At 30.1% G+C, this 12752-nt stretch overlaps 2 protein-coding genes across 2 annotated transcripts in view; one reads left to right on the top strand and one right to left on the bottom strand.

Annotated features, from left to right (window-relative positions):
* Window positions 1-1728: 1728 nt before the first annotated feature.
* LOC111626928 (protein IWS1 homolog) overlaps window positions 1729-12752 on the bottom strand; it is a 58012-nt gene continuing 46988 nt past the window's right edge. Inside the window, exon 15 of the mRNA XM_023370454.1 lies at window positions 1729-2023. Coding sequence (XP_023226222.1) covers window positions 1898-2023 — 126 coding nt within the window. The 3' untranslated portion in view covers window positions 1729-1897. The remainder of the gene's footprint in view (window positions 2024-12752) is intronic.
* On the top strand, window positions 5986-8324 carry LOC111626929 (myosin-VIIa-like). The gene is made up of 11 exons (XM_023370455.1): window positions 5986-6167; window positions 6240-6345; window positions 6416-6530; window positions 6602-6688; window positions 6764-6870; window positions 6938-7056; window positions 7143-7209; window positions 7281-7397; window positions 7474-7557; window positions 7637-7756; window positions 7833-8324. Exons 1-11 carry the CDS (start codon window positions 6001-6003, stop codon window positions 7920-7922), a joined length of 1179 nt encoding a protein of 392 aa, XP_023226223.1. The 5' UTR covers window positions 5986-6000; the 3' UTR covers window positions 7923-8324.

Raw genomic sequence — 12752 nt, 5'->3', positions numbered from 1 at the left:
CTTTTTGACGATGTGGTTTTTCCATAACACAGAGAAAAGGATATGGTAGTGTCAGAAATCACTAGTACAATATAAGTATATTGGATAGCTTCCATTTTTTTCATCGTAGACCCAATTCATTTGAAAGTATTTTTGATTTTTGGTTATCTTGAATTGTCTTGATCCTTCTTTAATAAGACATCTTTAACATCTTTAAGAAGTGCTCTTTTAAAGTTTGCTATTAATTAATCAACTAATTACTGGGTCAAGACTCAAACAGATTAAATGATGTTGTTGTAAAAAAGAACTGAATGCCAAGATCTAGCATGTGCTGCATTTTGAACCAAGTCTGTAGCAAAATTAATATAAAAGACTAATTCAACAAGACCTTTAGAAAAAGCTGTTTGAACAGTATGAATGCTACAAGTTCATATCAATAAAAGTGAGAGGAGATAAACTTATTTCTTATGCAATCTTAAAATATTTGATCATCCATTGAAAGCATTGGCAAAGTATGTGTGCAGCTTCCTCACAGTGGTGCCAAAAAATGTTATAAAATTTTTATAATTTTACTTAATTTTAAAAATATTGGCTATTTTGATTTTGCAAATTGTACTTGTTAGAATTTGACATAGGGCACCTTGGGAAAATCTGGATTTAGCAAGGGTGTGAGAATCAAAAAAGTTTGGGAACCACTGGCCTACATAATTGAATTTAATACTGGGCACTTCTGGTGTACAGTTTTTCTCTCTCTGAACAAATTATTAAATGTAAGAAATAAGTACAGGTATCCCTTATAGCAAGGTACACCAGAAGTGCAGTGTTACACTATACAAAACATAGGATTACATTCCAGAAGATAGTAATGAAAAAGAATAGTATACTTTTGCTAAGAGAAATATGTTTATTAAAGCAATCAATAATTTAATTCCATCAACAATGTTACTATTAATTTCAGTTAAACGAGGTCATTTTCTATTTACAAAGTGTTGTAATCATCTCAGTTTTTTGTTGATCTTTATCAGAAGTATCGGCAACATTTTCATATTTTTATCATAAAAATTTTTAATTAATAACATATTTTTATTTTGTCATTTGTTAAAATTTGTTCTAGCAAATTGTTTGTTGTCAAATACCAAGAGAATTTTTTCCAGAATTTGTGTTTGAATACCAAGATACTGCTGTATTTCATTTGTAAGTAATACATATGGTTAAAAAATGTTTGTTTAAATATTTTTAGGTAAGTGTTATTAAACTTTTCTTTTTATAGATTAATCTTCATACTTAGTAAACACACTGGTTAAGGGTTAAAGTCTGAAAGCAATAATACCTGGTTGACAGGAAAGTTAGTGTAAATTTTTCTTTCTTGTTCTGTCAGTTTTCATTAAAGTAAACCTGATGAAAAGCACAAAATAATTTGAAAATTTCAATATTCTAAAATCTGTGGGCAAATTTGAGACAACATGCATGCTTACTTGAATTTAAAAAAATAAAATAATGATGTTTACACTTAAAAATTGTGAAATTTTGTACCAAGGCTTTCCAAAATCACATTGTACTTCAGATTGTAACATGATTTGTCTCCACATGCCCACTTCTTGCACCACCTTCCCAGACCTGGAAAAATATTATCACAACATTGACATAATTGCTCACACACTTGACATCCCAATCTTTCATTTGAAGGAACCAAATATTTTTTTTCTATTTTTTCACAATTCTAAGCATATTAAAACTAAAAAATATGAAAAGTATATTTTATTTAAAAAATCTACAGTAAACATTCACTTGCTATATGGACCAACGAGACATGCAACAACTATACAGTCATTTTATATTTCAAATAATTGTACAAATTAAAATGTGTTACGATAAATTATTTCTTTGTCAAACAATCCATCATTGTATACATAAAATATCACAAGGACATTTTTCGGCCTTCTATGCTGATCGTCACCGCCCTCTGAACCTTGGAGAGTTTCTTCTTTTCTCTAAAGTTACGAATGTGTTTGTCCAGTCTTGTTACTTGTTTCCTATTGCTACCCTATTGAAATAAAGGAAAAGACACTTAAAATTATTGTCAAAGTATTATATTATATCTAAAGCAGTAATTAAAATTTTGGTGGTGGTTCCAGGATGTTTGCATAAATCAATGATCCTCTACTGTATGTAATTTTACATAAATTTTTTATTGGCAGTTTTGGTGTAACATTATGTAGTCCAGTCTGTATTTTTAGGAATCAATTATGTTGTAAAAAGCTAATACAGTAGTTTTTACATATTTGTATTAGTAGCAAAGACCTTTTCTGTAAACTATTCAGATTAATGTGCATCCTATAAATATAAAGGCACTACAAGGTTTCTATATAAAATCATTAATTTTTAGCTTGCTTGAACTTTCACAAATGCACATAGGAAACAAAAAAGGGTTATCATTTTTTATGTCTCAATAAATTGATTGTAATTCTTTAAAATTATTGACTGTTCCAGTTAATTTTGTTATATGCTTTTATATTTTTTGGGACAATGACATGTTATTAGGTTATTGTTAATTAAATATACTTTATCATCCAATGAAGCCTCCTTTGGCTAAAAAAAACTAAAGCTGGTCTGGTTGTATGAGTTTTTGGAGAACAGATGTACTGTACTTATTTCTTCCCAGTGAAGAATTATGGCTTGTTTTAGTTCCTTTGCCTTATATTGCCAGAATCACCAAAAGAACATTTCATCAGATTAAGATCAAGAAATAGACATGGCTATCAATAATTTTACCCCATTAGCTATAAACCATTCATATGTAGAATTTGTTATGTGAATGAGAATACATTCTGCAAAAGAATGAGAGAATGCAAGAGAATGATCACTGTCTTGATAATCATTTGCATTTTTACAGGGTGTACAAAACTAAGTGGAGTTTCTCCCTTGATAACAGGGGATGGTTTTAGTTGGCATTTGGAATGTAGTCCTTTCTCCCTTCTTAAAACATTCTAGTTAGTGGCTCCAATCGTCTGGACTGTCGAGGTTGAATATTTTTTTTTCTTGTCACTACAGATGATTTGTTTCCACATGTCAGGCCAAGGAAAAAGTGAGCTGGATGATAGTAAATGTTTCTTCTTTTGAGTAGCAGGTATTCTTGACTTAATGCATAAGGTGCCGGCATGTCCACACAACTCTTTCAATAGTTGATTTGCCAACATTACTAATGCTCGGGCACTGCTGCTGGTTAATAATGGCTCAAACTTGGAGATCAATATGGTCAAAATGCCACATTGATCTCCAATTTTAATAAAATTGTTAATTACAGTGGATGATCAATTTAATTTTTTTTGGCAATTGCTCTTTCAGAATAATTTTCTCTATGAAATAACAAGAATTTCATCTTTGTCTGTTAGAATTGCTAATTTAACAATGAGCTGAAGAAACTTAAACAACTAGAAATAATGTATTCTCATTAATCAGCTATAAAGTTTAAAATACAATAAAATTTAATAAAGGGTCATTCAAGGTTAAACAAGACTTATTTCTACAGACCAACAGGAATGTCCAAAACATGTATAAACTATGTCAATTTTTCGAAATACTCTCCATCTGTATGTAGACATTGTTTCCAGCGGTAGGTTGGTTCCTGATACCTTTCTCGTAGAAAGAAGTGGGCTGATGTCATAGCCAGCACAGGACAACTTGCTGCAGTTTGTCATCTGTCTGGAATTTTGTTTCTCCTAGGTGCTCTTTAAGGGACCCAAATAAATGATAATTGCTGGGAGCCCATATGGCACACATCTTGCAGATGATTACCAACACTGATGGGCACTTCGTCTGCAGTGTTGAGAAAATGTGTCTCACAGTTACTCTCTGGTTCTCCAGGATAACTTGCTCAACTCATGCAATATTCACTGGCATTACTGCAGTTGGACGAACATATCCATGTGCTTCATTTGTCACCAAATTGTCTACTTCATTCATACACTCTTACTCATGATAGCATTTGTTCCCCGTACTGTGCACTCAAAATTTCAGCAGGTTTAACCTTTTCCTTCACAAGAAATTTGATTATACATCACTGTTCCACCAATGCGGATACATTATCTTCTGTCATAGTTGCTACTGAAATCTTAGTATGGATAATTCTACTCCTCCTTCGGGTTTTACCATGCTACATTTACTTTTCTAAATTATAGGCAGAAAAGTCTTGTTTAACCCTTGTATTTTATATCCTTTTTTTAAAACTGTTAGCTATCAGACAGGACGCCCTTTGGACCCATATGTAAACGCAACACTGAGATTGTTTGTATATCAACCAACGTTGTAAAGGAATTTTGCCTATTTTTCTGAGTTTAGGGACCTTTCCAAATTTTTAGTAATAATTATTTTAAATCAATTACATTCAGCAGGTAGTTGTCCAGCTACAGCACTTCTCACAACAGCAAAGTCTTCAACCAGTTCTTGCAGAGTAGTTTTGTCCCATTTGTCTGCAGTTGTAGCAAGTGAGAACTCAATTGGTGGTATGTCCATTGTAGTTTAACAGGGCAACTAATCAGCACCAATGACAGTTAGCAGTTCTATTCTTTTCATTTTGGTCAGAGAACTTTTTTGAAAGTGTTCATTATCAGTTCTGATCTTCAGGGAAGGCCTTCTGTATAGTTTCAGCTTGTCAATCTCTCCCTCATTGTAATACAAATCTTCATCTAGCCATTTCATCTTGGAAAATCAAATTTTTCCTTTCATATTCTAGAAGTTCTATGAAAAGCAATGAAGCTGCTTGTTGTTTATAACCAACAACAAGCAACTTCATTCCTTACTAAAAAGTTCTTAGCAATTCCTAATTCCATAATTTTAGCATTTAAAGTCAGTAATTGTTTAATTTGCCATCTCACCAATGAGTCGACTACTAAAAACCACTAGTGATTTATGCCCAATTGTTGCCATTTCTTCTATTTTGAAAAGGACAGTTTCATTGCCTAAAAATAGAGTAAACTGTAATTTCTTTAGTTTGGATGGCCATCTATTTTTACTGAATTTATCAGTAAAAAATATCTTAAAAATGCATTGATAAATATACTGGTAAAGCAATCCCTACATGGAATATACACAATGGGTTGAATGGATGTCTGCAGGCTGGTGACCTGATCAACATTTTATATGCTTGAAAGTTATTGTTTCAGTAGCCAATTTGGGATTGTTAGGAATTTGAATCTAGAGTTTGATCTGTCATCAATCTTTATAAACAATGACTTTGTGATTCTTTTTTCCTGGTATTCCTGGCATATTCAATGCCCATAGCAATGGATAAACTTTCTACGAACAAGAATAAACATAATTAATAACTTTTAATTTGATGTTTATTAAATAAACTGAAGTAATCAGTGCTCCTCCATTTAAACAGTTTTTGAAAAGTCAGTTTAGTCTTCTGTCATTGAAAATGTATTGTGTTAAAATCTGGATATTATTTACATTTTATTTTATTGATTATTTTTTTCTAAAAAATGACAATTCTGGTGGCTTATATCCCACCAGATCTAGTATTCCAATTATCTAAAGCAGTGCTTCCTAAAATTTTTTTATTCATGACCCCACTTTATAATGGATTTTTTCACAACCCTGGGCTGGGTATTAAATATGGGCAATATTATTCTGCTTGCAAATAAATATACATATATAAAAACCCAGTTTTAGGATTTGGTTTATGTATATAAATATTNTATCTCCCCCACACTATTGTTCAGCTTACATGTTCGGACGTGTCGCGCAGAATTGACACATAACTACAATTTATTTTGTGTTATTTATTTCTGTGTTTTATTATATCTACGGAGACTTGAAAGACACTATGTGGTGATTTCTTGTAACCGTGAATGAATCAAATGACGAGATAAGATTAACGAGAACATTTATTAGCTTACATACATTCGACTTGGATTTTACACAAATTGCGAAATTATACCCCGACTTACGCGGTTATTGCTCGGTCCCACCTATTGCATAAGTTCAGGGTATTACTGTACTGTACTTAGACCTATATGAATGTTTAATTTCAGATTAAGTGAAGAAAGAGGATGGGAGCTCATGTGGTTGTCTACAGGTCTTTTTGCTCCTAGTCAAACTTTATTGAAAGAATTGACCTTGTTTTTACGCACACGCAGGCATCCCATTGCCATGGATTCTCTTCAGAGACTTCAGAAAACACTCAGGTTTATTAATTAATTTACATAATTGAATTAACTTTAGAAAATCACATTACTTAAAAATAAATAAATTTATAGAACTGGACAGAGAAAATACCCACCACATTTGGTAGAAGTAGAAGCAATTCAACATAAAACTACACAAATTTTTCATAAAGTTTATTTTCCTGATGATACAGATGAAGTATGAATTATGACTTAGTAAATTTTAAAATAAGTTTAAATTAGTTAATATGTAATGAATTTAATTACAGGCATTTGAAGTAGATTCTAGTACAAGAGCCAAAGATTTTTGTCAGAATATTGCACAGAGATTAAATTTAAGATCTGCAGAAGGGTTTAGTTTATTTGTGAAAATTGCTGACAAAGGTAAATTCATTTAATGATTAAAATTCACTAAATATATTTCCAAAAATCATTTTTTTTTCCTACAAACTTAGTGATAAGTGTACCAGAAGGAGATTTCTTTTTTGATTTTGTTCGGCATTTAACTGACTGGATTCGGAAAGCAAGACCTACAAGAGATGGTTAATTATTTATTTTAAATATAAAAAATGTACGATTACTGTTTAGATGTTAAAGGCAAATTAAATTTTTATCAGGTTCAATTCCTCAGTTCACATATCAAGTGTTTTTCATGAAAAAATTATGGACAAATACAGTTCCTGGGAAAGATAGAAATGCAGATATAATATTTCATTATCATCAGGTATTTAAATGTTAGAATTTTAATATCTTAAAATTTGTCATTTATTTACAATACATCTACAATGTAGGAATTGCCAAAATTATTACGTGGATATCACAAATGCACTAAAGATGATGCAGCAAGATTGGCTGCCCTTATTTATAGGGTAAGATTTGGTGAAAGCAAAGTGGAATTACAAGCTATTCCGTATGTATTTTTGTATATTTAGTAAATAATAACTTCAAGATAGTTTGTTGATTAAATTAATGAGTATTTCGTTATTTTTTTTAAAGAACATTACTAAGAGAACTAATTCCTGCTGATATAATGAAAGTACAGAGCACTAGTGATTGGAAAAGAGTAATTACCCTATTTTGTATCAATTTAAATTATAAAAAAATTTCTTGGATTTAACATATTGATGTTTGCAGTCAATCGTTGCTTGTTATAATTCGGATGCTGGTCTAACTCCCGAAGATGCTAAAGTTAACTTTCTAAAAACAATATACAAATGGCCTACATTTGGCTCAGCATTTTTTGAAGTGAAGGTATTATTATAATGTCTTTGTTTATTACAAAGAACTTAAATATATTTTAAAATATCAATATCATTTATATTTATAGCAAACAACTGATCCAAGTTATCCAGAACAGCTTCTTATAGCAATTAATAAACAAGGAGTTAGTTTAATAAATCCAATATCTAAGGTGAGTAGAACCGTTTAAGAGTTTATTGATGATAAAAGTAATTTACCAATAATGTTTTCCTACGTATTTTAAATTTCAGGATATTTTAATTACCCATCCTTTCACTCGTATATCCAATTGGAGTAGTGGAAATACTTATTTCCACATGACTATTGGAAACTTGGTCCGTGGAAATAAGTTATTATGTGAAACTCCACTGGTAAATTTTAATATTTTAATCATTATGGTTGAGATTATTTGTTATTATGGTGTCTTATCATTCATAATTTTTTTAGGGTTATAAAATGGATGATCTTCTAACATCATACATCAGTTTAATGCTAACAAATATGAATAAGCAAAGGACAATACGAATTAAGAACTAAATGTAAATTTGTTTGCCCAAAGAAAAGTTGCTTGTTGATAAGTAATAGATTACTATGTAATCTATACTATTTGTTATTGATGTACAGAAAATTAAGTGCTCAGAATGAAATTTAAAGCTAATTAACATGCAAAATAACTACAAATTTGATACTCTGTATGTTATGTAATATTTAAAATTTTAATGTCACAGCCTCAATGTTTATATATTTTTACACACAAAATCATGTTTATTTTGCACGTTTGGTGCAACGTGAATGAAAAAATCATACATTCATCTTGCTCGGCAGGGATGCGGTCTACGTGCATACGTGTGTTTTCTTATTTAAATTCTCAAGTGCATCACAATCATAGCAACATTGTAGATTTTTTAAATTTTCTGAATAAAAATTTTGAAAAATTAATTATTTCATCCAATATAAAATAGTGAAATTAAAATTTAAAAATTTTAAGACAACTATTTTTGTCTTTGTCTTCAATTGTATTACACGTAGCCTGAAATTTACAATGTCTTTTTAAGAAGTTTATCATGGCATGAAAAAATTGCCAGATTAAAAAAATACCCACATTTAACTAAACCTTTAATTTCAAGTAACAAAATTTTTTTAATTTTTGGCCTTATCCAAGGTCTTCATCAGATCATCATCAATATTCCAAAATTGGAATGTGCAGAACAAAAACTTTTCAAAATATTTTTTTAAATATTGAATAGTTAGAACAAAAACATAATGTTGTAAAACAACAACAAATTAATCAGCTGCAAGTATACAATTAAACAAGATATAAATATAAGAAATAATAGTAATAGTAATTATTATTATTAAAATTTCTAAATTTAAAAAATTTTTGTTCTGGCAATTTTTTATCACATAATAGTTATTAATTTTGTTGGCAATTCTTGGTTTTTCATAAAAGCCATTACCAAGCATATGAGATGCTTTTTTCTGTATTTAACATTAATACAATTGCCAGTCAAGTTGGTTTATGCTTATGCTTTGGACCGGGGAGGTCAACATAGTTATCATGAATTATCATACATGGATCCTGGATGGATGAAAGATCTCCACCCCAGTCCAAAGCATAAGATGTGAGGGCAGTTATGCTTCAGACCAGAGGTGGAGTTCTTCATCTATCCAGGATCCTCCACTCTATGTATGATAAGATGCTTTTATGACATTTGGAGAAGTATGATATCTACAAGGCTTCTGTAAAAAATAGCCAGGCACCACACCTACTATGCGGCATGTATGATTCTAAATGAAGAAGTTTTTCATTGAATCGTTACATTCCACCTGAAGATGTGTACTGGAAAGTAGATGAAAACGTTTATGCAATTGTTTAATTGCTGGATTTTGGATTGACTTTGTGAGTAGTTTGTTTTTCTTTAGCTATACATAGACAAATAGTTTAATATATATATACAAGTTCTGTTTTTACTCATTTTATTGCAGATTTTTCATTTCTTGCATAGTTTGTTTCAATTTTAAATGTCTAATGAAAATGGATAATTAGATTTAAAAACTTTTTAAGTTTTCAATTCTAATGCTTATTTTAGTAGGGTGTCTAAAAATCCTGTAATAAGTTTTTTAAAAGATATTTTAAGTTCTTAATTTGTGAGAAAAAGTCTTATAAATTTTTCAATGCATTTCAAATAAAAATTTTGGAGAAGTTATTTAAAATTCATAAAAATTACTAGTCATATTAAAGCACAATTGCCCGAAAAGAATTTTCCTCTGCCCAATATACCATGTCTATACAGAGTCAGAGAGAAAAATGAACAATTTCGCATACCCTTATGTGAATGAACTTATCTTCTTTTTCCGAGTGGTTACAGATGCATTTACTACTATGTTTCTTAGCAGGCTTATAAGTTATGACTAATTTTTGGATTTTTGCAGTTTGGGTAAGAATTTTTGATCCCATCACCAAAATGAAATAAAATATAAGTGAAATATTTGGAAAAATATCATTTTATAATATGTGGTATAATATGATGGCATACATTCCATCAAAAATTTTGTAAATGTAGAAATAAATTTCCAAAAAACTATGGGAAATTTTCAAAAGTATCCTAGCTGTTTTGCTTCCCCCCTCTATGTACAAAATACTCCTCAAAATAATTGTAGAAGTTATTAATAAAATTCCATTTTTTCTTCTTGAAGCATCTTCAAAAAATCATTTATTGTTTTAATTTGATTTTCTGCAATTTTTAGAAGCATATGAGCAACTTTAGCATTACTAATGTATTTATTCCTAGATTCAAGGTATTTTTCTGCAGCTTGCACATCATTATGTAAGTCTTCTTTCTTTTTTTTTGAGTTTATCCAGTTTAGTTTGTATTTTTTTCCCTGTTGTTCTTCTGCCAGTTTGGCTTTCTGTAGTTCTTTCTCTACTTTTTTTACTTTCCCAGCTCTGTTATATATAAGGCAATTATATAGTATAAGGTTATATATTAAGGCTGTTATATAGTATGGCAATCAGTCAAAAAAATCACCCCCCACGATTGTTACACTTTTGGTCTCAGGACTTTGAAATGTCAAGAAATGCAAAAATTTGGGCGTTTTCTGTATGTTTCGATGATAGTGTGTGGGACACAATTTTGTTCACCTTTGAAGCTTAAAAGGGAAAAAAATTTGTGTGCTTTTTGTTGAAAATTTCTTAAATTTTGAAGTTTGTTTATTAGGAGATTGTTGCTATTAAATTTTGGTGGTGGGAGGTTGTGTGTCATATCTCGAATAGGGTTGGACTTAATGATAAATTTTACTCGTTATTAGCATTTACAATTTTTTTTTATAAAACCCATTCCTACCCTCAAAATGATATATTTAATTTTTATAAAATGGCAAAAAGCTTAAAAAGTTTTTAAAATAAAATATCATAATAGATAGTGCTATACAGTTTAAATGTTGCTGGATTTTTCTTTGCTCAACATTGTGCAACTTCTGCCTCCACTTTCTTTCTTTCTGTTAGATCTTTCTTGCTTGCTGGTTTGCATTCATTACACATCTCAATTTCCTTTGTAATGGAAATAGCAAGGACTTTTCCATTATACCATTTCACATAATCCTTTATTGTATGCTGTGCATTGAAGATATTGTGATTCATTTGTGACCAAGTAGTAGTTAACAAGTGTTTTGTTAATGGAGGAGCACTATTACATGATAATAGCATAAAAGTTGCTTTCACTAACAGATTCAAAAGCTTTTATTTCAGTTTACCAATATCTTACAAAATACCTAGTATATTTACCCACTAATTGTTGATACATTGATACAGCACACTCTCTTCTCCAGAATTCTCACTTACTCTGCTCTTAATATGACACATTGATTTTAATATTATCTCACCAAGAAATCATTTTACAAATCATTGTAAACATCTGGGTTTCTGTGAGAAAAATTGAAGAATATTGTGCATTATACTGTACAGTACATCCAAATAAGAGAATTTTTCAGTGGAAGTGACTCGGTAAATATAAGGTTGCCAACTTGTATGGATGGATTTTAGATCTTTCTAATAAGTTGCCACACTTCCTGAAGAGAAAAGTAAAGTAGATCAGCAGTTGTGCTTTTAAGGGACAAAAGATTTTAATTCTAAACATCAACTAAGCAAAGTTTCTTTCCTTCTTTTTCTTCAATAACTACTGGTCTACTTTACATTAAATTTCTAACAGATTCATTTAATTAATCTTCAAAGCAAAATCAAAATACCTCTTTGAAAAAGGAAAAGAAATCCTTTGAACAAAACACAATATTCTGATAAAATGTAGTACAAGTAAACTTGACTTGATTGATTCCTGTCACTACTATTAATTTTTTTTCATTTTACAGAGAAAGTACAAAACTAGAACAACAAATCTTTAACTTTTAGAATAGGTTGAAATGTATTTTGTAAAATAAAAGTTAAAGATAAAGATTTGCCTTTTTGACGATGTGGTTTTTCCATAACACAGAGAAAAGGATATGGTAGTGTCAGAAATCACTAGTACAATATAAGTATATTGGATAGCTTCCATTTTTTTCATCGTAGACCCAATTCATTTGAAAGTATTTTTGATTTTTGGTTATCTTGAATTGTCTTGATCCTTCTTTAATAAGACATCTTTAACATCTTTAAGAAGTGCTCTTTTAAAGTTTGCTATTAATTAATCAACTAATTACTGGGTCAAGACTCAAACAGATTAAATGATGTTGTTGTAAAAAAGAACTGAATGCCAAGATCTAGCATGTGCTGCATTTTGAACCAAGTCTGTAGCAAAATTAATATAAAAGACTAATTCAACAAGACCTTTAGAAAAAGCTGTTTGAACAGTATGAATGCTACAAGTTCATATCAATAAAAGTGAGAGGAGATAAACTTATTTCTTATGCAATCTTAAAATATTTGATCATCCATTGAAAGCATTGGCAAAGTATGTGTGCAGCTTCCTCACAGTGGTGCCAAAAAATGTTATAAAATTTTTATAATTTTACTTAATTTTAAAAATATTGGCTATTTTGGTTTTGCAAATTGTACTTGTTAGAATTTGACATAGGGCACCTTGGGAAAATCTGGATTTAGCAAGGGTGTGAGAATCAAAAAAGTTTGGGAACCACTGGCCTACATAATTGAATTTAATACTGGGCACTTCTGGTGTACAGTTTTTCTCTCTCTGAACAAATTATTAAATGTAAGAAATAAGTACAGGTATCCCTTATAGCAAGGTACACCAGAAGTGCAGTGTTACACTATACAAAACATAGGATTACATTCCAGAAGATAGTAATGAAAAAGAATAGTATACTTTTGCTAAGAGAAATATGTTTATTAAAGCAATCAATAATTTAATTCCA

This window comes from Centruroides sculpturatus, unplaced genomic scaffold, assembly GCF_000671375.1.
Source record: "Centruroides sculpturatus isolate CEXI.00-Female unplaced genomic scaffold, Cexi_2.0 scaffold164, whole genome shotgun sequence".
Lineage (NCBI taxonomy): Eukaryota > Metazoa > Arthropoda > Arachnida > Scorpiones > Buthidae > Centruroides > Centruroides sculpturatus.
The sequence above is the reverse complement of the archived record's forward strand: the minus strand, read 5'-3'. Positions and strand labels throughout refer to the sequence as shown.

Bases quoted from the DNA above. Each gene is read 5' to 3' on its own strand.
- LOC111626929 (XM_023370455.1), top strand. From the start codon at position 6,001: ATGTTTAATTTCAGATTAAGTGAAGAAAGAGGATGGGAGCTCATGTGG. The intron at 6,346-6,415 runs GTATGAATTATG...ATTTAATTACAG, and splicing joins TTCCTGATGATACAGATGAA to GCATTTGAAGTAGATTCTAG. The intron at 6,871-6,937 runs GTATTTAAATGT...TCTACAATGTAG, and splicing joins TAATATTTCATTATCATCAG to GAATTGCCAAAATTATTACG.